Source organism: Halichoeres trimaculatus, unplaced genomic scaffold (genome assembly GCF_033239565.1).
Source record: "Halichoeres trimaculatus isolate MK-OKI-2021-1 unplaced genomic scaffold, fHalTri1.1 fHalTri1_scaffold_15, whole genome shotgun sequence".
In the NCBI taxonomy this organism is placed as follows: domain Eukaryota; kingdom Metazoa; phylum Chordata; class Actinopteri; order Labriformes; family Labridae; genus Halichoeres; species Halichoeres trimaculatus.
In genome coordinates this window covers 19458749-19471506 of record NW_027437193.1, presented here as the reverse complement: position 1 = coordinate 19471506, position 12758 = coordinate 19458749, and the positions used below count along the sequence as shown (strand labels likewise).

The window sequence follows — 12758 nt, the reverse complement described above, 5'->3', positions numbered from 1 at the left end:
GACAGAAAGCTGCATCTTGATTTTTCATCTGTGAGCAGTTGTCTTTGCTCTTTGAGCTGCACGGGGACTCCAGTTTGCAGGGACTGTCTACAAATGACCTCATGCAGAGATGGTCCCAACTTTTTGTCAAAGAGCAGAGATACTACATCAATATTCATCAACTGTACTCTGTACACAGAAATGTTTCCCACTTGTGACTCACCAACACGTTCTTGTTTAACAAATAAGAAATTTCAGCGAGGTTTTTTCATCATGACGTGTATCCTTGTTGGTGTTTTCCTTTAGTTGAGAGTTTTCTGGTGATGTTTCTGAAATGAGTGTTGATTTTGAAACAGCTGAGAGAGTGAGCAGCTGTGTTTGGATCCGGACAGTGTGCTCACCGTGAAGAGGACACTCCAAGCCCAGCCATTAAAAACACGCACTTAGAGACAGTAAAGCAAGTGATTTACGGTGTGCTGCTCTAATCCTTTGAGGTAATAAAGCCATGGATTCAGCTGGAGCAAGATCTGAGAAAACATCAGTGACGTCTGTGACTTGATCAATCAAATAAAAACAAGAAAGCCTTCATCTATCAAACCTTAGTGTTTGCTTATCAAACTCCTAAAGCAGGTATGGCGTTCTGATTCTGTCACTTTGATTATGTTGTTCCCATGAAGTAAAAAAATAACTGAATTTTAGAAGGTGATTTATTGACAAAGCTCTCAGTGGTCCAGCCTTAATGTTCAGCAAACAGGAACTCTCACAACATCCTGCTGGACAGCTGAACGAGGAAACGGCGTCTCAGGAGTGGAAGGACTTGGCAAACACTGCTACACCCAGAAGCACTTGAGCACTAACACGCTAAGTAAACTCTGAGACAAAGCATCAAAGTCAGGACAGTCTGAGGGAGTCATTAGATAGAGGCAGCTTTCCTCTGCTTGGGACAGAAACTGACAGCCAGCTGCTGCTCGTCCATTACACAGACGAGTTAACTCAATCTAGGGTACGGGAATTTAGATTACACTAAGAGGCGAATCAACAAAACCTGTGGCTCTGCAAATAAAAGTGGACATTATGGTGAGTTAGACAGGAGTCTTCAGCAGCAGCGGACTCACCGTTGACTGGCAATTGTCCATCTCCCCAACGTCATACAGGACAACGTCCTTGATGAAAACAGCCACAGCCTTCAGAATAAACGCCACAAAGAGGTTCATGTGGATGTAGTTCCTCGTGCAGTGCAGCTTCCTGTGACAGGGCAAATGAGCCAAAGAGACTGAAGATCAAGGACATAAAAAACATTTAAACAACGATTAAAAATGACTTCTGACATGACTGGAGGCTGGGGATGTGAAAATCAGTTTTATTCTTAAAATCTGAGTTAAAACCAAACTTTTAAGAGTAGATTTTTGTGTAAATCAGATTTATCATCTTTTAATGTGTTATTTAATTTCAGCCATCAGCTGTTTCTTCTTTCCTTTTTATTTGTTTTTTTCATTGTTGGTTTTTTGTTACTTCATTAAGTATTTTTAAATGGTGTTATATAAAAAAAAGTATCTGCTATGTGAGACTGGCTTGTTTATAACTTCAGATTGGTTTAATCATGAAAATGTAAGTTTTATCTTTAGACTAACATCCACACTAACCAAAACATTGTTGCAGAATCAAAATCTTCATGACCATCACTGTATGGCACCTTTTTTTGTACCAGGTTAGATTTTTGGCCATTTGTCCTTTACTTTGCTGGAAGAGAGCCAAGAAATGAGTTGTCATGCAGCAAAAAGCTGAGGCCAGAACCAAACACAAGGCTGCTGAGATGTGATGAGCATCAAACACTTTCTGAATGAGGAGCATGCACTTAACCATCTAAACCTATCCCTACTCTAGGTATTTGCTACAGTGCTGTGTCTCATTACTGGTTGTCTCTGGGCTGACAAACAGATTAAAAAAGGTACATTTGAGTACATTAGTCTGCATAACGAAAAAGGAAAACTGGTAGGGGGGATTAAGCACAAATCATAAGTTTCTTGCTCTCAAATAAGCTGGAAGTAAAAACATTATTTATGTTGTTGACTAAAATAAAAGGCTAACATGAATTAAAGTTTTTCCCACAGTGGCAGAAAAGTGACAGACTCTAAAAACACTGATTTGACTTGACCTGCATGACCAGTTTACACCTGGCATTTCTTTTGTTGATGATAATTAATCACAGTTGTTGTGAAGTTTTGACCAATCAGAAACGCATATTTAAGACAACTGGCTAATAAGTAAGCATGGGAGAAAAAATTGAAAAATCTATATATCAGTATTTTTTTGTCTGACAATAACAAAATTGGGATTCTTTATCAAGAAAAATCATTTTTCACATTCAAATTCTTCATTTCAGTTTCTGTCTATAAATTGGATTAGGCAAAAATTACCACTTTTCTCCAGCAGAGGGTGAAATGTTTCTGTCTGACTTACGTAATGTGCATTTTATGGGAAAATACGGCTCCTGATACAGTCCATAGATATTATCATCATCATTTAACTTGTTTTTCAAGGTCTGGAGTTAAAAAGCAAACTAAAAAACGCAAAAAATGTAAGTATTTGAAGAATCCCAATTTTAAATCGAATCGGCACCTTAAAATTCGTAAAAGAATCTAATCACAAGAGTGGCTTATTGCCCCAGCCCTAGTAACAAGAGAACAATACTCATTTATTGATAAGATGATTTTTTTTCCACTCAAGGTGTATTGATAAGAGTCAGTACACATTTTAAAAATATATAGTCTTATTACATAAACAGTAAAAACATAAACCCACTGTTCCTCCTCATCCTCAGATATATCCTCGTCAAAGATTCAAATTGTAACTTCAGCAAACACTGGAATGATCTCAGCTGATGCAACCTTTAAAATGTCAGTGTCTAAACTCCACCCTAACAATAACTTTTTTTTTAATCTATGATATGTTTCCGTATCTGCTTTGCTGCTGCAACCCAGTGCTAAGAAATGCTTATTTGGCAAGATTTTGGTAAAATACTAAGAAAACTGGAAACTTCCCTGACCTAATCCAGTGAGAAATATTCCCAGACAGAATGTGCAAAGAAGTAATTCTAGATAGAACCTCGGCCGAATAAAACACCACAGCTGTCAAAAGACATTTTTGTACAAATTGTTAATTTATCAGACAAATGAAGGAGCTACCAGATCAGAGGTAAACAGGAACAAATCAGGAGAAGTTTTAGAGAAAATGTCACAAATGGAAATTCCTCTTCTGGGTGTTCTCAGACAAATGCCTCCCCGGTGAGCTTATCATCAGGGGTTGAATTGTGTAAACCCAGGAGGACGGGTGCGGTGACATACAGTTTCAACCAGCTGCTTCAACGTGGCCTCCGCAGGCGAACGTAAACAGCAAACACTCCTCACATCCTGTGTCTCTGCTCCAGAGTCCAAATCATTGGTATTTCATGAGCCAGTGGAGTAAACACATCGCTTGTTGTTTAGCTCGGACACACAAATACTCCAAGTGCACTCGCTCCCAACTGAGCACACAGGGTTGTTTATTAGGAGCTATGAAAATCCACCATTCAAAACTTATCCTTGTGATCTGAGCTGTGCCCTGCCAGCATGCACAAAAACACTTCTTCTGTCACACCCAAGACTGAAAGTCAAAAAGGGGACAAGCTGTGAACAGCAGCAGCACGTTTAAGTGGTTTGACCTTACAGCTGCTTGCAGTCAAATGCTTTGTTTGAGAAGTGTAGCAACTGAAGATAATGTCAAATTTGAACGTCATGTCCCACAAAATCCAGTAGTGTCACATTACTGTGTGGAAAACATTGTAAAGACTCCATAAAAAGCAGGAAACAGGGAATGGCAGGAGATATCAGCAGGATTTACTCTACTTCACTCTGGGTGAGGGGGGAAAAGGTGTTTGATGGTCTTTACACAGGGACATTAAGGAGCATTATGATGGATCTGCTTACCGAAAGAGGCACAGTATGATGATGGCGATGGTCAGAGAAACAAGTGACACACTGTGCCCAATGGTGTAACCCACTTTGATTGCATCAAAAAACTCTCCCTGCAGAAACATAGATGAATACTTTTCATCAGGATGTTACATTATGGGCCAATAAAAGAAGCAACAAAGGAGAAGAGAAGCACTGACCGTGTTTTCATCCATGGTGATGTTAGGATTGTATCCACAGTCCATTATGTAGGAGTCTATGCTGACTGGGGTCCAGCCGTCACCATTGCAGGTCTTAGACAGGTTACCTGGAAAATGCAGAAGGGAACAATAGAGGTGTATTTGATATCACTACAGAATACATTTGATTCATATCATCATCCATGAAAATAGAGCTTTTATGGCACTGAGGACATGGGTGAATGTCAGGGGGATTGTAGAAGGGTTGTATTGAGCTATGAGGCAAACTTCTCTTGCATTTACTCACAGTAAATGATGCAACACTAAGATGTATGTAAACGTCTCAGTGGAATACATCATGAAACTAAAAGGACATGAAAGAAGTGAGTGAAGGAATCAAACGTCCCACTGGCTCAGAGATGCCGGGACTGTTCCCATGTGTGTTTGTCTCAATCTGTGTCACAATTACCCTCAGGCTGCATCACACACACACACACACACACACACACACACACACACACACACACACACACACACACACACACACACACACACACACACACACACACACACACACACACACACACACACCACAGGAGGCCAACAGTCAAGCACAGAGATATATTTAGTTGGTCCAGTCCTGTCTATGGGGGTCAGAGGTCAGAGGTCCAAGTGCATTAGTCTGACCATTAATTGAGGGGGGCTTTCATCTCAATCATCATTAGAAGAACAGAGTAAAGCTCTGTAGAGTTGCAGAGCTCTGCTGTACAAACTACAGCTCATTAAAGTACAGAGCAACACAGTACAGTGCACTTCAAACATGGAGTAGAGCTCTGTAGAGTTAAGTCTGCAGAGTAGAGCTTTCTGGAAACACCACAGCATAGTTTAGCAGCCTTCATCTGAGTGCAGCTGTTTATTAAATTCTTGAGGAATAACTGAGTACAATGCAGAGCAGTATATAAGAAGGGAGCCAATTAGAGGACGGTGTTATGAAGGGAGGTTCTTCAGCGTTAAGTACAGTGAAGCTCAGTAAACTGGGGATTACTAAAGTGCAATGTGGATCTCTGAATAGTCATGTTGTAAAGGACTTGTTGAATCAATAACAGTGAAGTATTATACAGCAAACTTAAAGGAGCTGTCAGGACTACCTGGAAAAGTTGTTTTCCAGGATAAAGACTGTGTTTGCCATGAGCACTAGTACTCACCGTCGAGGACATGACTCTAGCCAAGGCATGTGTTTGTTTTGGAAGCATATGAATGGAGAGCCGATCTTTAAACACCACTTTTCTTTGTTTAAGAAAACTTTTCCAAAGGTGCAAAGTGAGAAGATAATGTATTTATTTGAAGTTACATTGAGCCAATGTTTCAAACCTGACAAGCAGACTTAGTAAACTCAGTTTGTAGTGCAGTTGAGTAGCTGGCTATGTTAAGCTCTGCTCACAGCTTGGTGCTCTGAGGCGTGTCTGTAATGTGTGACATTAGTGAATCCTGGTTATGTCCTACCAGTGCACATCTACCAACTCCAACCTGCAGAATAACTGCTGCATGTGAGTTGCACTGAACATTATTATAAACAGTTTAACCTGTATTTTAGCCCATGCTCCATGTTATTCCTGTTTAACTTTCTTCTGCTCTTCTGTCCTTTTCCTTTTTCACGGTCCAGCTCAGGTGTTCACCATCACTACGAAATTTATCCAAAAAGTTGTTTCAGAGGAGAAAAACACAGCTCACTCCTCACTGTTAAAATCTGTCAGCAGGGGTGGCGTTGTCATAGGGACAGGTGTTGTAAATCAGTCCAGTCCTGGTCCATTTAGAAATAACCTATTCTGGTGCTGTTAATCTTAATTTAAATTGTGGATTACGATTAGGCATATTTCTAGAAGTGAGAGTTTTCAAGATCTCTTAGAAAGTCCTTACAGGGACTTTAATGACAGTAGACCTATGCATAGTTAGAGCTAGAGTAGGACATATGGTAATAACACAATGAGTGAGCTAAATAATACAACTGAGAATGAGGCCACTCCCTCCTCTAGAGGTGCTAAGAACTGCAGTTCCCTCAGTATCCACCAAAACTTCACATCTAAATCTAAGATCTAATCTAAATCTCAATTTCTTTAATGGCATGATTTTTTAATTACTCAGCAGTTTAGGCGATATTAAGATTAAGTTTTGCATAATTAGAGACACAGCTGATGCCACTGATAGGTGTACTTGATAGCAAAAGGGCTTAAAGTCTGCCTTAACTTAACCCCTTTGGTTCATGCTAGGTTGACTACAGTAAGGTTGAGATTAGCATTTCCCACCTCCATGTGTATGTGGAAATAAGGCAGTGTTACCTCGTTTATATTATTTGAATCTAAAGAACTAGTTCTCAGGTAAGAAAAGTTCTTAATGTACCACAGTGAACAAAGTTAGCAATCATGGCTGTTGTCAGTAAACCTGATAGGTAAAATCACCTGATACACTCTGGTTGTATGCAACATGTGCACAGTATTAAAAAACACACAGGTGAGCAGCTTCATCAGCAGGTACGTCACAGAGACAGCCTGATCACACACGTCACACATATCAAAGCTAATCTTATGAAAGAAATCAGGGCACATCCAGTAAACTGTTTATGGTTTCAGCTCTTCCTGTTTACTGTTTGTTTAAGAGAGGGAGAGAAAAACATGGTGGAATGTTTAAACACACAAAGAGCTGAGTGAAAGAGACACCGAGTGATGAAACAGACATGAATTATCCACAGAGCAGGCGCGGTGTGGGCTTTGTGTCACAGGAGTGACAGAGAGAAGAGACAATACCAACAGAGTTTACCACGAATGAAAATGTTTGGGTGATGTCTATTTGATCTCTTTTTTGGCTCTATTTCACGTCAAACTATTGAATCCAAGGGTCTGCTTTTATAAACTTAACACAACAAGTAAAGCAATGTGTGTTTGGTAAATTATCCCTTTGTTGTTACAGTACTTTTTGGCAGTAAATCTTGAAAGTAAAGCCTGTTTATCAGATGCCTGATTGTCAGCCCATGATTTCATGCTGGTGTCTGTTAATATAAGTAGCTACATTATTTGAAGTGAAGCCTTGTGAAGGCCATGTTACATATAATGGGGGATGCATTCTTGGAGCAGACACCTACTGATCACTGTAGCAGGGCCCACGCTCAATGGTACCTGGGAGTACCAGAAGCTCAAAACAAGTGTCAATGGCAGAATGAGTTGATTGGCATTTGCAGAGAAGATTTGGCTCATTTTCATGGGTGCAACCAAGGTGCAACATCCATTTGGTTAAGATGAGGCCTATGTGGAATTGCTCAAAGTTGCTGTTCATCGAGAATCCGCTTGAGGCTGGCTGCAGAAAGACTGAAAGTGTAATACCCAGCCATAAAAACAGACTTTTATGGCATTAAAAAGAATATTTACAGCCTGGTTCAAAAAAACTGCTTGGGTCTAAAACGCTGATTTCACCATCGGCACACACTATACGGTGAGTAATCTTTTTTTCTGTCTCTGTGGTTTAGAAGTTATTAGGATTGTTTGATTATCCAATCAGAGACATAGCTCAGGTCACATGACTGCCGGGCACCATGTAGCTGTTCAAAAGGAAACTCACAGCCGCATCATATCAAATGTGACTGCTTCCACAGACTGGCTTCATTTCACGGTGTCAGGAACAGACGGGTGACATCGCGGAGACATTTTTTTTGTTGGAAGAAAGGAAAAACATTTTGATTTTTGTGTATGTCCTCGTATACATTAGGAGTGATCTTGAAAAGACATTTGTTCTGAAGAGGGGAGTTTGCTTCAGCTTAGTGGACTACACTGGAGACAAAATAAATAAATAAATAAAAAATAAATGAAAACAGGAAAAAGTGAATGAATATGTCAGGGTTCATATATTCACCTCTCATCTTACTGTCTCCCTTTAACAATATTTGGAGCTACTTATAAGTAAACAAGAACTAAATATAGCATTTTAAGGAATCAAACAATGTCACTTTAACATTAAAATCAGGTTAATGCTTGATTTTGTTCTCTCAGTTGAGCTTTTTAGGAAATTGGTCCCAACAAATGTCAGATTATTTTGGAAGATTTCAGGACAGTGAGCCACTCAGGCTAATACCTACATGCTAGTCCTGTGTTAAAAAGATTAAAGACCTCTGGTGGGCACTGATCCCTGTCTCTTCTTGTTCTTTTCTGTCTATTCTATGTATAACTGTATAACTACAGGCTTTAATGCAAAAAATACTCTTATAACTTATACCAAAACTAAAGTAGACCGGCCACAGAGAAGTTATTTAAAACATTGCAGATTATGATAACTAAACACCTTATTCTGATAAAACGTCCCTTAAAGGTGTTTCATGTGCAGGCATGCTGGATATAGGTTGGTGGTTTGACTTTTTAAGACATCACAGGAAGGGAAAACATGAAAGTTAAGATTAGATCGTTGAATTAATCTGATTGACAACCATTCTTACAGCATTCATGAGGCGTATCTAATCCTGTAATCAGTAAGAAGCACACATTGGCTCCTCTGTGATCCTGCTCAGGCTCTCATTTTGTAATATTTATCTGGAGCATTTCCTCACCTCCTCGTCCGTCAGTAAAGAAAGGAAACTGCGTGATTTGGCATTAAATTAATCCCTGCCCTGAATAGTGCTGTAGAAATCAAAATGTAGGGCATTCCTCACATTTCCCAACTGTATCGCTCCACAGCCGCTATCAAACAAAGGCCGAGTTGGGAAATAACCAACAATGCGGAGTCTTAGAATGTGTTTGGCATTAAAATATGGTCGCCTCACAAATACCTGAGCGACGTACCGCAGAGAAGACGGAGGCTTAGCTTCCTGACAACATGACAAGACACAAAGCGCCGATAAGCCCCTGCTGTTTCAGCCCATGCCACAGTTGGATTTGGCTTGTTTGAGGGATTGCCAGAAGAATGCTTTCATCATCCCCCAAAACATGATGGCAAGGATTTTCAGTGACATGCACAACAAGGAGAAGAGCTCAAACGAGTTAATCACCCTGTTTCTGTTTTAATTTCGAGGAATTCTAAAATCTTGGCTTTTTCTGGAAACGCTGAATGCTTCACCTTCACAAACAACATCTGTAAGGAAGATCCATATGGGAATTCTGTGATTCTTTTTGATATAAAGACGTGTTGGCGAAATGGTTTAGACCCATCTCTCTGTCGCTCTTGGCCTGCAGAGAAGCTGAGCCTCCGTGTCACTGAAAGAGATGAATGACTGTGTGTTTGTCTTAGACCAACTAGGTAAAGAGTTCATGAGAATGGTAAACTCTATCTCAACTAAATTTATGACTTGGCCTTCAATCTCTGTGGCGCCATGTGTCGTAATGCTTGTTTTTGTGCGTGTGAGGCTTATAAAATGAATGGCTCTGGATGTGTCAATAAATGGAGTCTTTTGCAATTCAATGAAAGTGAGCACATTTGAAAAGAGCCTTAAACAGCTTCTTTTGATACTTTGGCACATTCACAAAAAGGACAGCTTTTTGAAGAATAAATATCATCTCTGCCTGACCTCTCAGGGCTCAGGAAGCCCTCTGAAAACTGAGCTGTGGTCAAGCATCACAAATAAGCCTGTTTTCCTGGTTCATGTGAGACTCCCAGGTCTTCACCCAAAGGCAAAAGTAATTTACAATGCACAGGATCCTTGACCGTCCATCATCCCTTAATGAAGTCCTCCTTACATGACCTGAGAGCAGAGCGTGTTTAACTAGCAGAGACCTGCGCTGATTTCTTGATTTACTGCATAATTGATACCAAGCTCTCTGAGTGAGGAACAGGTCGCTCAAAATCCTGCCCCTCCATCTCCTTCTGGTCCTTCTCCAATTTTGTCCTGCTGTTTGTGGGAACTTTGACATTTCAGTAAAACCTGTTTTTCTTAACCCCACAAATCCTAGGATTCCTCAGCTCCTCTCTACTCCCCCTCCATCTGGGTCACGTCGCAGCTTCCCAGAAAACCTTCCTCCTCCTCTGCTCTGCCTCCGTGCGCTGATGATAAATAACACACCAGAGTCTGTCTCATGTCCTGGAGAGGATGGGGCAGGCACGGACTAAATTTCAGGGTTAAGAACCCCTTCATCATGTTGGTGCAAAAAAAAAAAAGATTGCTCACAAACAAAATCTCTGTTCAAATTCCAGCAAGGTGATGAAACATTTACAGGAAGGATTCTGAATGTTTTGAGCTCATCAGATATTACAACTGTGCAGTGGTACAATATGAAACAACTGTGAGAGGTTTCATCTGCACACAACTTTAAATACAATTTCCTGGAGTTGGAATAACGTATTTTCTCAAAAACAGATTGTGATAGTGTGTTTTACTCATAAAAGATAAAGAGTATACCTCCTAGGAACTTTGTGGGGCAGTCTCTTATATTGCAATGAAAATTGAACCAAACCACAATCTTTTCATAAAAGGAGGTAGAAGATATTTGATTACATCTGTGCAACCATATAGATGTACAGAGACAACTAAATTAATCTTTCTGCGCATCAGCACCATAAATTCCCTCTCTAACCACTTTGAGAAGATGCAATGCACCTAAAACACAACATTTCATTCATAGCATGTAAAAAGGCTTTTAAGTAAACCAAACACATTAGCACACATGAGTATGTGGGGCTTATATGTTGTATATGTTGTCTGAACTCTGTGTCCAGTCCTCTGAGTATGATGCAGTCAGAAGACTTTCCACCGTATGTTCTCAGCAATGTTGATTTTTTAATACATAGGTCAAATGTTGGGTGTATGTTTCTCAGGGTCAACATGTTAACGTCAACCACCCGCAGCCTCCATCGGCCAACAACATGCTCCATGTAACCGATGTGGGAAAGAGGGTTTGTATCTCCAAACTGTCTGGTTGAATCTTATCACTCAAACTGCATGAGAAATGTCAGTCCCTCTCAACCCTTATCAATTTCACGTTTATGCCCGTTTTTCCAATCTCTCTTCTGCTTTCCTCTCAGATAAAAACAGATATCATCCACACCTAACAATAAAACTAATACTGAGGTCTGAAAACTATGCACCCAGAAGTCACAAGGCAAAGTACTCATCAGTGCTTATTGCTTCCCGATAAATGTAACCCCAAATGTTTTATTCATTTATTTATTTATGAACCCTTTTTCTAACCAGGTAAACCCATCAGGATTGGGATCCCTTTTACAAGAGTGACCTGGCCAAGAGGGCAGCAGCACATGTCATAAAGAGCCATAAAGCTTACAAACACTAAGTTAATAGAGAACAACAGTTTACAATGAGCAAACTGATTTACAGATGGGGTGAAGAATCTTGCTCACAGACAACAAATCAGAAACACAGGCACTGTCCAGTTGTCTCGTGTATTTTATCTTTTAAGATCGAGCCAAAGGCTTCTAACAAAAGTTGTTCACATTTAATTGATTGGTTGGTTTTGTCATTGCAACAGAATGATTTTACCCAACAGCAAACACAGTGCAAAGGACAACCAGATCACACACATTGTTTCAACCACTCCACAGTAAGGAGCCTGACATATTTCACCTAAACCCCAACTTTCTGTATGCACGCTAATCTGGTCCAAAACTTTAGGGATGTTTAATGTCATGAAAACTGAGTCTTAAGTTGTTTAAGAGCACACATCTTGATTTGCAGCTTGTGCCTGACAGGCCAATAGGAAAGAAAAGGAAAAAAGAGGAAGCTAACAGTGCTGAAAAATAAAGGGAGGTTTGAGAAAAATTAAAGACACAACAGTCACACATCAGAACGAGATATACTTGTCTTCATCAAGCAACAAACCGATCATTAACAGGTAGAAACCACACAGCGCTAAAATGCTACAGCAGCTGTGGTAGCTTCAAGTGAACTCTATCCATTTGTCATTTAGTGCTGCTGGCATTCAGCTAAGACTTTTAGGCTTATATCTGTTTCCTTGTGGTCAGATACCATCTTTATTTTATTCAGCCCTGGGCTTTTCATACAGACCTAAAAAGGTAACCTTCTGAGACATATCAGGCTTTCATCTCACACCAGTGCAAACCTAACCTAAACCTAAGAGACATGTTAGAAAAAAGACTGACAGCAGCTTGAAAAAGCACCTGATGAGAATTACAACTTCAACGCACCATGATGCTTTACTCTTAAAGTGCAACTAAAACATACTTTGATTTTCTTGAATGCAACCAAGCCAAGCCTGTCTCAATCTAGATCCTAAAGGAGACTGAGGACTAAAGGTTCATGGTTTATGAGAGCTGTTCTGCTACAACACAGCAGCACCTAAAAACTGCATATAACGTGACCGTGTGAAACCAAAACAATGAGCTAAAAAGGCCAAAATGCCTAAAAAAAAGAAATGTTTTCCATTCCCTCTCAGCTTGTCAATAAAGAACAAAGAATTGGCAGACCTTATAAAAAGTTTCTTCCCTTGTCACAAACTAATTTAAGATAGTATGAACTTCATTAAACAAACACTTCTTGAGGCTGGAACTTGAAAATGAAGCCTCAATGCTAACTGAAAACAAATAAACAACTCCATCCGCTCTGTGTGCTCATTAATTACAAACAGATATGAGAGAAATTCAGAGGGGAATAATCTCAAGAAGAACTGACACAATCCAGCCAGTAAACTCTCAGGAGAGCGGTGTC

General features: G+C 40.0%; 1 protein-coding gene across 1 annotated transcript in view; it reads right to left on the bottom strand.

Moving 5' to 3' along the window:
• Nucleotides 1-12758, bottom strand: part of LOC141804889 (vasoactive intestinal polypeptide receptor-like) — a 32619-nt gene that overhangs the window by 10704 nt on the left and 9157 nt on the right. Inside the window, exons 4-6 of the mRNA XM_074689545.1 lie at nt 4130-4236; nt 3945-4042; nt 1095-1224 (exon numbers count right to left, since the gene is read on the bottom strand). Coding sequence (XP_074545646.1) covers nt 1095-1224; nt 3945-4042; nt 4130-4236 — 335 coding nt within the window. The remainder of the gene's footprint in view (nt 1-1094; nt 1225-3944; nt 4043-4129; nt 4237-12758) is intronic.